This window comes from Corythoichthys intestinalis, chromosome 8, assembly GCF_030265065.1.
Source record: "Corythoichthys intestinalis isolate RoL2023-P3 chromosome 8, ASM3026506v1, whole genome shotgun sequence".
In the NCBI taxonomy this organism is placed as follows: domain Eukaryota; kingdom Metazoa; phylum Chordata; class Actinopteri; order Syngnathiformes; family Syngnathidae; genus Corythoichthys; species Corythoichthys intestinalis.
Window position 1 is genome coordinate 21,670,753 of NC_080402.1, and position 15,715 is coordinate 21,686,467.

The following is a 15,715-nucleotide window of genomic DNA, read 5'->3' on the forward strand; positions in this document are numbered from 1 at the left end:
ATGTGCATTCGCCATTGTTTCCGTCATAAGTTCACAACTTGTGATATTTTCTTATGTGTAGTTAGCACGCATCTTAACAAAGTTTGGTCGTGTCACTCATGTGACATGCTGCACCTCCCCCCGATCCTCCCGCCCCACACACAGGCTTACTCTCTGGCCAGTGAGTTAGCGTGTGCTCCTTTTGTAAAACACATGCGTCAGGTGCTGCCTGGTAATTTTTTTTTCTTATCTTGGTTATGCCATGTTGCTTTAAAGGTCTGCACTGTGTGATCATCACACACCTAACTTACTTGTAGCATTAGCATAGCATTCGCATTACCATTAGAGTTTAGCGCGGTGACTCAGTGATTGTCTTCTTAAAGTCATGGAAAACATTTTACAGTGTATCACAAAAGTGAGTACACCCCTTGCATTTCTGCAGATATTTAAGTATATCTTTTCATGGGACAACACTGATAAAGTGAAACTTTGACACAATGAATTGTCTGTGTGCACCTTATATAATATAGTTCATTTATTTTCCCCTCAAAATAACTCAAAATATAGGCATTAATATCTAAACCCCTGGCAACAAAAGTGAGTAAACCGCATGGGAACTACGTACATCCCTAAATGTCCAAATTGAGTACTGCTTGTCATTTTCACCCCAAAATGTCATGTGACTCGTTACAGGAGTGCTGTCAGCATTGCTGCAGAGATTGAGGGGGGGGGGGGGGGGGTCATTCCCACCACCATGCTTAACGGTAGGCATGACACACTTATCTTTGTACTCCTCACCTGGTCGCCGCCACACATGCTTGAGACCATCGGAACCAAACAAATTAATCTTCGTCTCATCAGAGCATTGGCCATGGTTCCAGTAATCCATGTGCTTTGTTGACATGTCTTCAGCAAACTGATTGCAGGCTTTCTTGTGTAAAGTCTTCAGAAGAGGCTGCCTTCTGGGATGACAGCCATGCACACCAATTTGATGTAGAGTACGGCGTATGGTCTGAGCACTAACATGCTGACCCCCCCCCCACCTCTTCAATCTCTGCAGCAATGCTGACAGCACTCCTGTAACGAGTCACATGACATTTTGGAGGGAAAATGACAAGCAGTACTCAATTTGGACATTTAGAGATGTACGTAGTTCTCATGCGGTGTACTCACTTTTGCCAGGGGTTTAGATATTAATGGCTATATTTTGAGTTATTTTGAGGGGAAAATAAATGAACTCTATTCTATAAGCTGCACACAGACTACTTTTCATTGTGTCAAAGTGTCATTTTGTCAGTGTTGTCCCCTGAAAAGGTATACTTAAATATCTGCAGAAATGCGAGGGGTGTACTTTTGTAATACACTGTACATACACTCCATGTCGCCCAGGCGAGTTAATGTATTTGCAAATAATGTGCTGTTTTCCTTCTGAGTGTTTATTATTATCATGAAGATGTTGCTGTCCCTGTAGAATCTACAATGGCGTACCGCAAGCAACACGTCACTTCCGCTCATTAATATTCATGACATTAGCTACTGTTGCTAAGTAAGGACAAGCCACCGTTTGTCCCTAATAGGAAATGAATGGAAATCATGTACGAAGGAGATGTTTACAGAGCCAAACCTACCAATTCTCTCTGAAAATGATGTGCCTGGTGCCAAATTGACTGGCAAAGATGTTGAAGAACATAAAAATGTTCAGTTAAAGAGATGGCTTTAGTGTCGAAGGCTGAAAAAGACGAAAAAAACGAGCCGATCTAACTTTTAACTTTTTTATCGACGCGACTGACAGTGACATTCTCCTGTTTCAACAAGCTATCCTTTACCATCAGCCCTGCCTTTCTTATATATCCTCTAGTTGTTCTACGTCTCTTACCGCTCTTGGGGGTAATTTAGTTAGCTTTGTGTAGCGATCGCAAATGCTACTCAGTGACGGCCAACGAACACTTTTAATTTTTTCACACATCTTAATCCTATAATGTATTTACACTTCCGCCTTACTAAAGTTGTTTTTTATATATATATATAACAGAAACGGTAACAGTGGCAGTCAGATACCATTGTAATTCTTTTCGGGTCATTCAGTGTCAGACAGAAGCAGTACGGCACAACGTTACGCTAAAAAAAAATAAGTTAAAAATATAAAAATGGCTTACCTCTTTGTCCTCTGAAAGACCATGTCAACCCAACATAATGTTTACTGCTTACGAAACGTGAATGGATTCGCCGAGCTGGTGTTAAAGTCCGCGCAAGTTGATTCGGTCTTCACATTTTTTCCTCCCGAGTTTTTGGTTTCCGGAAACGTATGAAGAAAACATCCTTCATGGTTGTAATGTCTAGAGTCGTTTCTACACGTTCCAAAAAAGCAATGCGTGATCGGCATGTTCGTTTTCGAAAGATTACCGGCGAAAAGTAGCACTAATTGCATTGTGTCTATGCGAGGGCGGGTCTATAATGTCCCACTTCGGGTTTACTTCCGCTTTACGATGCGACGTCACGGTCTAAAAATAGCCTGCGTGCGGTACGCCATTATGAGCTCATCTGTTGATGTTCATTCGAAATTGTTGGAAACCTTTATTTATTTATTTATTTATTTATTTATTTATTTATTCATGGACTAAAACTTTGTAAGTTTATAAATGAAAACATTTGAGAATTGTCGACTAAAACTAGACGAAGACGAACACATTTTGAAATGACTAAAATATGACGAACACTATAAAGTAGGGCTGTCAAATGATTAAAATTTTTAATCGAGTTAATTACAGCTTAAAAATTAACTAATCGTAATTAATCACGATTCAAACCATCTACAAAATATGCCATATTTTTCTGTAAATTATTGTTGGAATGGAAAGATAAGACACAAGACGGATATAGACATTCAACATACAGTACATAAGTACTGTGTTTGTTTATTATAACAATAAATCAACAAGATGGCATTAACATTATTAACATTCCGTTAAAGCGATCCATGAATAGAAAGACTTGTATTTCTTAAAAGATGAATGTTAGTATAAGTTATAGAAATTTTATATTAAAACCCCTCTTAGTGTTTTCGTTTTAATAAAATTTGTAAAATTTTCAATAAAAAAATAAACTAGTAGCTCGCCATTGTTGATGTCAATAATTACCCAATGCTCATTATGCTGAAACGCATAAAATCAGTCGCACTCAAGCGCCAGCAGAGGGCGACAAAACACCAAAAAAATACAGGTAACAAGTGGACACTACACTGTGCTGTCATTTTAATCTGTTTGAGCAGGGCATGTGCGTTAAACGCGTCAAATATTTTAACATGATTAATTTAAAAAATTAATTCCTGCCCGTTAACGTGATAATTTTGACAGCCCTACTATAAAGTATTTTTGTCCAAAAGAGAAAATTAAAAGGGCTGCCAAAAACAACACTGCGTACCCATTCAGCTCTGGCCAGCTCTCCCAAATGGTTTTGATTTTGTTTTAGGCTGTCTTTGTCCATCATTGGATTAGAGCTGGATGACTGACAATCCACACAGACACCATTTGATTAGAACTTGTGATGAGAAGCGTGGATGGCATTTAGTCATTGCAGCCTTGGGACCAACACAAAAGATGGATATTCGCACAGAGTTGCATCACTTCTATTCTGGGGATTTGTTTATGTTCATTAAAGGTCTACTGAAAGAAATGGTAAATGGTAAATGGTGTTATACTTATATAGCGCTTTTCCACCTTTCAGGGGGAAGATTTGTAAACTATTGGTGTGTCTTTTCTATTGATTAATACCTTTAAGTGCAGTGAAGAACACTCAGTTCCATTTGCCCATATGAGTACATAAAATCTTTCCAACAGTGTTTTGAGCTTTGCTCCTATAAATACATTGATAAAGATTAACTGCCCAAAAGTGTGCAATTTAAGGGTCTTTGATATACTGTTGACTACCGGCAGTTCACTCAAACTGTTCATTGGCTGCACCCGTAGAATTGCTGCCTTCATTCATAGACACTAAATTTAGTTTCCATGGTTACAAGTCCAGCTATTTTTTGTCGTTTTGTTCTGAATATGTGAATGCACCTGTGTTCAATGTTCTACCCACAGACAAAGATCTTTTGTGTAGACTTTGGATTTACTTATTTTTTGTCTTCGTGTTCCTCTTTCTGTATGTCTTTTTCTTTCATATCCTTCTCTTCAGCCTTTTCTTCCTCTTCTCGCTCTTCTTTCTTTTCCTCTCCATCGATCTCTTTTACTGTAACTTTATCTTCAATTTTTTCCTTTTCCATTTGAATTTCCTCCTTTTTCAACTCTGTTTCTTCCTCTTCATCATCTTCTACCTCTTCCCCTGTCAGACGCTCCAGGTCTTTGATGCGATGCCACAGAGTCTTATCAGTTTTCTTGTATTTTTCCAGAATTTTCTTTAGTTTAACTTGCATCAGATCCATGGTGCTGTACAACCTGTTGACTTTCTCTTCCAGCTCTTTGGCCTCTGGCTTGATGTTAGCTGGGTCCAAGTCAATCAAGCCATCTTTCATCAGGATTTGTCGGCCCTTCTCTTCCAGCAAGCTTTTAGCATCCGGGTATTCAGTCAGTGACTCCATCAGGTCATCCTTAGACAGGCAGAATAGGTCTGAGTATCCAATGCTGCGGATGTTGGCTGTCCGCCTGTTGCCTGCTTTGCTCCCCTTGATATTTAGGATACTGATCTCACCAAAATAGCTTCCGCTTCCCAGCACAACAAATTGAGTTATACCATCATCAGCGACTACTGCAAGTTTTCCATCCTTGATGATATACATCTCACGACCGATATCGCCCTTTTTGCATATGTAGTCTCCAGGGCTGAACACCTGAGGCCGGAGTTTGAGAACGAGCTCAATCAGCAGTCCTGCCTCACAGTCTGAAAAGATGCGAACCTTCTTGAGTGTCTCCATGTGAACTTGGATGGCGATCTCGGCTTTCAATTTATCTGGAAGGTACCGCAACACCTCCCGCTCGTCCTGTGCTTTGCCATTGTTCCACAGGTAGTCAAACCACTTAATGACACGCAATTCCAGATCCTTGCTGACCTTTCGAACCTTAAAATGATAGGGTTTACAAGCAATCAGATACAATCAGTAAGAAATTGCATTCAATTATCTGTTTGTAAAAACAAAATAGTAAATTATCTACCTGCATGTACTGTTTAATGTTGTCAATTCGAGCCTGAAATTGGGCTTGGGCAGCATTCATGTTGGAGATCATGGTAGCGATATTCCCCACAATGGTGGCAAAGATGAGCACCCCAACTAAGAAGTCCACCACATGGAAGATAAATTCGGAATCGAGGGCTGGTGGTGGAGTTTCTCCGATTGTGGTCAGGGTTAATGTGGACCAGTAGAGGCTGAAAGCATATTTCCTCATCGGCTGGCCAAAAGCAGGCTCCTCTGGATCATCTAGAGCTGGGTAAACCCATTCATCTGACCCAAAACCAATCGATTTGGAAAATGAGAAGTAGAAGCAAGCGTTCCAGTGGATAATAATGAGGATGTACATAATCAAGTTTGCAATACGAAAAATGTTGGGGTAATTTGTTTTAGTCTCCGTTCTTTTGAAGAACTCCATCATGCGACCAATCCTTAGAAGTTTATTCACGCGAATCTCAGGGTAGTCCAATCCCAGAAAGAAATACAGGATATCAGTGGGTAACATGGAGACAACGTCCATCTGGAATTGAAAACTGTTGACGTAGCGGTCGCGGAGTAGCTTCTCGTCTTTGACCATCAAGCCTTGTTCAAGGAAACCTTCAGAGGTATGCCAATAGATGATTGATATTTGGGTTATTTACCAGCAGTATTGGGAAATTAACATCATAATTCATAACATTGTTGAATGAAAATAAAGTGCTGCTTTATAGTTTTTATAATTTTCACCTGTTCTGGTCCTGATGAACATATCAGCCACATAGATGAGGTCGGAGGTGTAGTCAAGTAAAACCCAATACAGGATGTAGTTGTGCTGTAGCTCTTCAAAGCATGCCCTGTTTGGAAGAGAAAAAGACTAGAACAACAGGTGACTAATCTTGTCGCATTGGTGCACAGTTTCTGCAACAGTGTGTTTTTATTTTTTGATTGACCCAGTGTTGTTTCATTTCTCCAGCACCCCTGAATAGACTTTGCCAGGGAGGCTGAGGAGTGTGATCCCTCTATAATTGGAACACAATCTCCGGTCCCGCTTCTTAAAAAGGGGGACCAACAGCCTGGTCTGCCAATCCAGAGGCACTGTCCTGTCCCCAATGTCCACACGATGTTGTAGAGGCGTGTGAGCCATGAGCAGTGTTGTTAATCTTACTTTAAAAAAGTAATTAATTACAGTTACAAATTACTTCTTCCAAAAAGTAATTGCGTTAGTAATTCAGTTACCTGAATGTAAGAGTAATTAGTTATTTGGCAAAGTAACTGGTGATCATTTTCATGTTTTTTCTCTAAAAAAAAAAAAAAAAAAAAAAACCCCAAAGGTCACACAATGTGAAGTTTAAGGGGTTTTTGGGAAAATTGGCCCTAGCCCAATTCTTTACCCTAAACTGAACTAGACACAGAGGTATTGCGGATACTGCGATAACTAGATAGTAACCTTTGCTATATGTGGAAGTCATTTAATATTGTGAATCAACCGTTAAAGTTTTTAAAATTGCTCCCGTTATTGGATTAGTTCCTTTCTGTCTATTTTCGACATGTGTACGTTGTAAAACTGTTTCATCATTTAAAGATAGATTTAAGTTAAGTTTTGCCAATTTAGGAATATTTTAGATTTAGAGTTACTTAGGTTCGCTAGAAAGGTTCTGTACAACAGAGCCTTCCTGAGAAATCTACTGCTTTAAGATGGCAGCTGTTTACTAACGCATCTAGTTCTTTATTATACATGTTACTAATGCCGCCGTGTCTGTCATTTGCATCTAGTTTTGTATATATGTGATATCTACCGAAGCATCATGTGGGCACAGCTTGTAGGCCAGACATGTCCAAAGTGCGGCCCGTGGTCAAATTTCATCCGGCCCCCAGCCTCTGTCATAAAATCAATAACATCTGGCCCACACACAGACTTAATAAATTGGTCAGCAGTACTGCCACCAGCATATGAAGTAGCTTACACACTAAATGCTGCTCCTCATTTACCCACTAAATGGCAGCGGCACTCTAAGCAACATTACCCCATGTGACCCTTTACTCCCAATTTTCTAAAATGGCGACAATCAACAAAAAAAGTTGACTGCGAAAGGCCGACGCGTCAAGGATAGGTGGAAATTGGACTATTTCTTCACGACAATAAGCAACAACTGTGTCTGCCTCATTTGCAAAGAGACAGTCGCTATTTTTAAAGAGTTCAATGTGAGGCGATATTACCAAACAAGACATGCTGATATGTACAACAAGATTACAGGGAAGATACGCAGCGAGAAATCTAAGCAACTTGAAGATAGTTTAATTTCACAGCAGCAGTATTTCGCAAGAGCCCGAGAGTCGAAAGAGAACGCCACAAGGCTAGTTGCGAGAATGTTGAAATTATTAATTAAAAAAAATAATGAAGACACAGAATGGCTTGCTAAAATTTGCTTAAATATATTATTCTACGTAAAGGTAGTCAGCCAAGGTCGGCCCCCCACATTTTTAACACACCAAATCTGGCCCCCTTTGCAAAAAGTTTGGACACCCCTGTTGTAGGCTATCGGCTACAGTCAGGTATTATTGGAGCCACCTAGCATAGAAGCATCGCGTTTTCAACAGCGTCACACTCCCTTGCCTCCTCCCTACTCCTGCTCTGCTCTGGTCTCCGTGAGTCCGTCTTTTTCAGACTTTTCTCGAGTCAGTCAACCAACATCGTAACGCATAGTAACGCACGCCTTTCGCGCCTAAGTAACGGTAATGGCGTTGCCAAGATGAGAAAAGTAATTAAAATTAGATTACTCACTACTGAAGAAAATAACGCCGTTAGTAACGCCGTTATATTCTAACAGTTATTAACAACACGGGCCATGAAGGCCTTTAGGAACTCCAGGCAGATCCCATCCACCCCAGGGACCTTGCCACCACGATTTCCCACTTCCCCCCAGACAAGGGAGAAGTTCTTTCGGAGGTGGGCGTTGAAGCTGTTTTTGACAGGGGATTCTGCCAGACGTTCCCAGCAGGCCCTCACAATACATTTAGGTCTGCTAAGCCTTGCCAGCATCTTCCCCCACCATCGGAGCCAATGTAAAACTCAATTAACATAATCTCAAATGTGTGCCCTAGTGTGTCTTGTCATGTTATTATCCATTGATTTCACCTTCTGTGCCTGCTGCTTGGATATTCACCGATCTGCGGCCTCTTGTATCAGCCACCTGTGTCTCATTGTCTCGTTACCCCACATCTGTATTTAAGTTCCCAATGTGCTGTCTGTTCTTGTTCAGTCACTGTCTATCCCAATGTTGTCAATATCCTGTCAAAGCCCTCGTGTTGATATTCCTGATTTCCCAATTAAGTTAAAACTTCCTGGTCTTTTGGTTGATCCCCACTGGTTTTGTTTGTACTTGTTTTTTTTTTTTTTTTTTTTGTTAAATGAAATTATATCGATTTTTGAATTCACCACCGCCCTGCCTAGCCTCCTTTTGTTGTTTTCCCTGCATTACTCGTCCTTGAAACCCTGACAGTGTGTCACTGCAATAGCACTAAGCCATCATGCTAAAAATATATATACATTATATGTGCGTGTGGTGGTATTGGACAAGTAGTTACCTGGAAATAATTATGGTCCAGTTGTACATGACAGGAAAATGACACACTAAGCCACCATACAAATATATATATATATATATATATATATATATATATATATATATATATATATATATATATATATATATATATATATATATATATATATATATATATATATATTAGGGCTGTCAAACGGTTAAAATTTTTAATCGAGTTAATTACAGCTTAAAAATTAATTAATCATAATTAATCGCAATTAATCGCAATTCAAACCATCTATAAAATATGCCATATTTTTCTGTAAATTATATATATATTCTGTAAAATAAATTGTTGGAATGGAAAGATAAGACACAAGATGGATATATACATTCAACATACGGTACATAAGGACTGTAGTGGGCATTTCACTCTACTGTCATTTAAATCTGTCTATGCTGTCCTCACTCCGAAGCGTCTACTTTTTCCAAAGCTAGACAGCTAGTGAACGACGCCTTAATAATCAGACTTCTTCCTTTTTCATCTGATTTATTAAAAAAATGGCCTCAAAACATTGTCCTCTTTAGACCGCCGTAAAACTACAAAAAAAAGAGTACACAAGCATTGCATTAGCAACAACGTTAGCTTAGCACGCTATAAAGGTTCACTAAACATAAACAAAAAGCGTCTCATACAAAAAATAGAACATTTCGCTTACTAACATAATATGTACATTCTTTACAACAACCATACTTACGGACAAATCTTGTCCAAGGATCATATAAGCACATCATTACAACGTAGGCGTCAGCCCGAGACGTCGTGCAGCCATATTGAACTGGCAAGAAAGCAATAAACCATGTCGCAAAGCGACCACAAGAGTTCGCTGTTAGACAGCACAAAAAACCTTGCTGTAAACCATACCAAAAGGCAGAATACTGTCTGAGCGGGACATGTGCGATAATTGCTCAAATATTTTAACGTGATTAATTAAAAAAAAAAATTACCACGCGTTAACGCAATAATTTTGACAGCCCTAATATATATATATAATATCAAAGGTTGCGCTAGACATTTTCGTTGTCTGTCATTTTGACTGACAGGGTCATAAAAATCCGGTCATAGTCTATTTTTACCCGTCACTTAAATTTTTAAAATGATAATGATGACATATTCAATAGTATTTAGTATTCATTCATTTTTAATTAATATTGTAACGCTTGCTTGGCGGCGAAAAATTAGACACGGAAGTCATGGTATTTTTCTCCCTTTTTACTCTGCTTACCGCCAACAACTCCGCCCCCAAAGAAAAAGAGGCAACGATATAGACCCCAATCACCAACGTCACACAATGATCTTAATTGTGGTTGTCAGCCCAAAATCTTCTAAATGTATATTAAATGCATCTTACCAGATATAAAAAGACTACTACATAGTCTGTGGTGATCGTTTGGTGCCCAGATTTCTTGTCGAATTACAGCAGTCCATCTCGCTCTCCTCTTCGGGTCTCTCAGAATACGGTAGAACTTCAAGTCTCTCCGTCTATCTTCTCTGTTACAGCAACCAACCGCCACACACGCCTTCACCATTTTGATTATTAATATTAACGAGCAGAAAAACACGCCGTAATAGGAGGCATGTACGTAGCGGTAATGTGTAAACATGATGAGCTGACACACAATATGGCGGCTCCGGTCAGGGGGGCGGAGTTGTGACGTCATGTGATTGGGGTCTATACACAGGCGGCAATCTTGTCCATCAATTGGATGACGCGCTGGCACACCGGGTGCACCAATAAGAACCTCGCGTTGATGTGTCAATCACGGTGCCGCCGCCAGACCCCGGTGACGCTACAATATTCTGACAGAAGAGTCAATGACGTCATGCATTAAGAGAGACAATAGCTAATTAATATGCTAACTCGCCACCCTGTGGTCTGGGGTGTGAATTGCAACCTGTCAAAATGACGGACAGACTTCAGTTTTTTCCGTCACCGTTTTAAAAAAACGGTCAACGACGGAAAATATCCGGTTAACACGACCCCTGATATATATATATATATATATATATATATATATATATATATATATATATATATATATATATATATATACATATATATATATATACAGTGGCAAATAAAAAGGGGCAAATAAAAGTGTTTAGTCAACCACCAATTGTGCAAATTCTCCTACTTGAAAAGATTAGAGAGGCCTGTAATTGTCAACATGGGTAAACCTCAACCATGAGAGCCAGAATGTGGGGAAAAAAAACTGAAAATTACATTGTTTTATTTTTAAAGAATTTATTTCCAAATTAGAGTGGAAAATAAGTGTTTGGTCACCCACAAGCAAGCAAGATTTCTGGCTGTCAAAGAGGTCTAATTTCTTATAACGAGGTCTAACGAGGTTAATGGCATCTGTTTTAACTCATTATCGATATAAACGGCACCTGTCCACAATCTCAGTCAGTCACACTCCAAACTCCACTATGGCCAAGACCAAAGAGCTGTCGAAGGACACCAGAGACAAAATTGTAGACCTGCACCAGGCTGGGAAGACTGAATCTGCATTAGGTAAAATGCTTGGTGTAAAGAAATCAACTGTGCGAGCAATTATTAGAAAATGGAAGACATACAAGACCACTGATAATATCCCTCGATCTGGGGCTCCATGCAAGATCTCACCCCATGGCGTCAAAATGATAACAAGAATGGTGAGCAAAAATCCCAGAACCACACGGGGGCACCTAGTGAATGACCTACAGAGAGCTGGGACCAGAGTAACAAAGGCTACTATCAGTAACACAATGCGCCGCCAGGGACTCAAATCCTGTACTGCCAGACATGTCCCCCTGTTGAAGCCAGTACACGTCCAGGCCCGTCTGCAGTTCGCTAGAAAGCATTTGGATGATCCAGAAGAGGACTGGGAGAATGTATTATGGTCAGATGAAACCAAAACAGAACCTTTTGGTAGAAACATAGGTTCTCGTATTTGGAGGAGATAGAATACTGAATTTTATCCGAAGAACACCATAACCACTGTGAAGCATGGGGGTGGAAACATCATGCTTTGGGGCTGTTTTTTTGCAAAGGGATCAGAACGACTGATCTGTATAAAGGAAGGAATGAATGGGGCCATGTATTGAGAGATTTTGAGTGAAAATCTCCTTCCATCAGCAAGGGCATTGAAGATGAGACCTGGCTGGGTCATTTAACATGACAATGATCCCAAACACACAGCAGGGCAACAAAGGACTGGCTTCGTAAAAGCGTTGCGTCCTGGAGTGGCCTCGCCAGTCTCCAGATCTCAATCCCATAGAAAATCTGTGGAGGGTGTAGTGGTTGACTAAATACTTATTTGTCCCACTGTGTGTGTGTGTGTGTGTATATATATATATATATAGAGAGAGAGAGAGAGAGAGAGAGAGAGAGAGAGACGGTTAGGGTTGTATTGGACAAGTAGTTACCTGGCAATAATCATGGTCCAGTTGTACATGACAGGCAATGTGATTATAAAGAGCCAGTTGTAATATATGTTTCCAGCTGGGTTAATGACAAATAATTCTTTAGGCCTGGCGCAGAAAGAGAGAGAGAGTGTGACAGAACAAAATGCCTAAATAATTCAAATCACAATTAATCCTCTTTCGTTCCTTTCCATTAAGCCAGTTTTGATGGATGATGCACGTACTTGTCTCCTTCTTTTTCCTTGTCTTTTTCATTTGCTCCTTTCTCTTGATTTTCCTTCTTTCTGTGCAACACAATACACATTAACACCGTTTGTAGTGAATTATTTAAATGTAAGTAACATATTCTCACAATATTTAAAGAAAAGTGAATGTGAACAAGGTTTAATTTCTCGAGAGTGTGGAATTACTCTGTACTTACTCGTCATTGTTATTACTGTTGTTTATGTTGAGTAGTTGACTGGGTAGAGATTGAGGTGCAATCCTGTAGTAAATCACAATACATCAGTGCAATCATAACAATCAAGCATAAAGAAGCCCATTTTTGCTTCTATATTTGAGTATGAATTTAGAGGTCTACTCACATTTTGATAGTTGTATTTGATGCAGCTGGTGGTCCCGTGTTATTAGCCATGCTAAGGTCGGAAGTGGTCAAAGTAACAGCTTTGCAGTGAGGCAGTCAAACAATGCTATACACATACCTACTGTAAGATTGACAACATTGCAGAATGTATAGCAAGAACAGAATAGAATCAAGAATGTCTTAAAATAACCTGTATTAGAACGTAATGGGAAAATTAATCTGACACTAAAAACACACTACCAAATAAGGTCTTTCTGCTTTAATTTTGTTTCTGTTTTCATTTTGCAGAGCCTTTGTATCAAAATTGTCATTTTTCTTTGTTTTCCGGATAGAAAATTATTTTTTTTCACCAAATTTCTTCAGAATGTACTTATTTAGATATCTGCATTACACATTTATACATGACTACTGATTCCAAATTGAATTTGATATTAATGATCAGGGGTGCACATAAGTGGTCCGCATGCGCGCATGCGTACTGTAAGTAGACAAACGCGCTGGCCCTCAACGGCTTCCATACGCTTTTGCGTACCGATGGCTGACCACTGTGTTTGCGGCAGACACGAGAAAATCACTTCTCAAAATGTCAAAGAGGCAGGACCCACTGAGTAATTATTTCCGTGTTCCCCCACCCCTGTCAAAAGACAGACAGACGACAGAGACGTCACCGGAGCTACCGGAAAAAAAAGACTTTTGCTGAAAAGTGGCTGCAGAAGGTAACATGGCTAGAAGCAAATGATGCTCGCACGGAAATGTGGTGCAACATTTCCCGTGAGAATCCCAATGTCGTTAATAAGAGCAGCGCATTTTATGTAGGGTCAAAGAATTTTAGCCATCCAAACTTTGAAAAGCACGAGAAAAAAAACAGAGCATGTGGCAATTAAGCAAACTATCGATGTCAAACAGGACCCCACTTACCCTATGGACAAGTGGCGGAAAAAAAGTTATTGAAGAACAGCGCCATGGACTGACAAACGTGTTTTTGCTCGCATTTCACAAAGCTAAACATGCACATTCAATGAGCTCTTATGAGGAGGACATCCCACTTTTACAAAGGCTTGGAGTTAATGTGGGAGTCGCATAATGCCCTTTATTTTGAATTAGTAGTGTTTTTATGTTTATTTCATGATTTGAAGATGCAGATATTTGCTCATAATTTTATGTTTTTGTCTATCTGATGACATTGTCAAAAAAAATAATCAGACTTCATGTTCATTTTGGCAGATCCGGCAGCTCTCGTGCATATAAAATAATAATATAAAAACGTTGGGGGGAAAGAAGGAGATGAGTCATTGTTATATCTTGACCGAGTGACCCACAAGACACCTTTATTGGCTTTTACAACTTTACTCAACGTCTTGCCAAGTGACTCTGAACAACTTTTCTCTATTTTAGTGAACGAGTAAGGCACAAACAATAACACATCTAAATGACATGCGTACACTCTACTGGTGAACTCCCGTATTACAACTAAATAAAATCCACTTCGTGCGAATGAAAGATGTCCATTTACGTGCCCTGCTATCCTTTGGCCACTCATACAACTTTTCGTTTGAGTGAGAACAAAACATCGCCACACACCGCCGTGGCATCTTACCGAGAAGCAATGCAACAAACAATACTGTTCTATGGTGGACTTCCCTCGCACGTCTAGGTGTGACGTAATTTCTGAAGATTGCCGAAGAAAAGCATTTTCGTTGTCAAGGGCGTTGCTATGGGTTAAACAAAGAATCTGGAAGGGTTGCGTTAAAAAAAATAATGAAAATATGCTTATAATTGTTTAGCCATTGATATTATTCAAAAACATGGTTGGCCAACCTTAGTTCACATTTGGCCTTTAATGTGGGAGCCGCATATGAATGCCCTTTATTTTGAATTAGTGCTTTTATGTTTATTTCTTTACATTTCACTTCAAAGTAATGGCAATTTTGTTGTGCCAGTTGACGTTAATCAAGCGTTCATTTTTTTGTATAATTAATTCAAGGTAATTGGCTCTAACTAAAGCTTGTCATAATTTTATCGCATCAGGCGGGTCGGCTCTCAAGCTCAATGAGGACCAAGTCACATCTCCAGGTCCTCCTCTGAGAACCTGGGCAAAAAAAATATGTGCACCCCTGTTAATGATATTTTGCATAACAATCACTTACATGTGCAATTGGTGTAAAATTATGTCATAAAACTAAGTGATACTGGATACGCTTATACGTACATGACTATGTAGTGCATGCTGAAAATTAGTTTGGGAGGTAACTTACATCTGCACATGTGAATGGGTCAACAAGAAAACACAACATAAAGCCTTACTATGTGTATATTTTTAGTCCTTCTCAAATTATGAGTACTGAGAGTCTTGACTATGTAAAAACAAAAAGAACAGAATCCCTTTCTGACAGTGCATGACAATATCTCATTATTTTAACCTACCGTAGTGTAAAGCAAGTCCATTTTCTTATTGTCTGAATGAAGCAGCAATATCTGTGCCAGCAGGTCCTCAGAATCTAATTGGACAAAATATGTAAATCTAGTTACATGCAAAACTAATACGTATAAAGCATCGGGACTAAATTAATAGTGTCACAGACGCATACCGACCCTGATAAGGATTAGGTGGATTAGAGGTGGCTGAGAAGAGAGGAGGAAAAGTCCTCCTTGTTCTGATGGATACCCTCATAAAGGTGACAGCCCAAGTGCTGAAGACTATTTAGTGATAAAGTTTCTAATTTTTTCCAACTTCCTTTCTGGTGAGATGTGCAAGATTAAAACATTTAGTCTACAAACACCCCATCCCAACACACACACATACACACGCCTACACACATGCTCTGTCAGCACTTCCAGCCATATCCAACCCTAATCTGATTAGATGTTGCCGGCAAGAGGAGTTTTTACATCAGGAAGACCTCTCTGGCTTAAGAACAGTAATTGAGGAGACATTTGAAATGATCGCAGTGTTGAGCACAATTCTTTATCACTTTTGTAACATCTTCTGTTGGCTCAGT

General features: G+C 39.5%; 1 protein-coding gene across 6 annotated transcripts; it reads right to left on the bottom strand.

Moving 5' to 3' along the window:
- Positions 1–1,277: 1,277 nt before the first annotated feature.
- On the bottom strand, positions 1,278–15,503 carry cnga1a (cyclic nucleotide gated channel subunit alpha 1a). Of its 6 annotated transcripts, none has more exons than XM_057844710.1 (9): positions 15,309–15,503; positions 15,141–15,214; positions 12,718–12,768; positions 12,555–12,617; positions 12,358–12,417; positions 12,137–12,241; positions 5,870–5,976; positions 5,130–5,740; positions 1,278–5,035 (listed from the first exon to the last, which is right to left on the bottom strand). In XM_057844710.1, the coding sequence occupies exons 3-9, from the start codon at positions 12,765–12,767 to the stop codon at positions 4,094–4,096; spliced, it is 1,938 nt and encodes a 645-aa protein (XP_057700693.1). In that variant the 5' UTR covers position 12,768; positions 15,141–15,214; positions 15,309–15,503; the 3' UTR covers positions 1,278–4,093. The 6 variants fall into 6 exon arrangements, with proteins under 6 accessions (XP_057700693.1, XP_057700689.1, XP_057700692.1 ...); XM_057844706.1 differs by having other exon boundaries at positions 12,718–12,837; positions 15,309–15,502; XM_057844709.1 differs by lacking the exon at positions 15,309–15,503 and having other exon boundaries at positions 15,141–15,288.
- Positions 15,504–15,715: the final 212 nt, after the last annotated feature.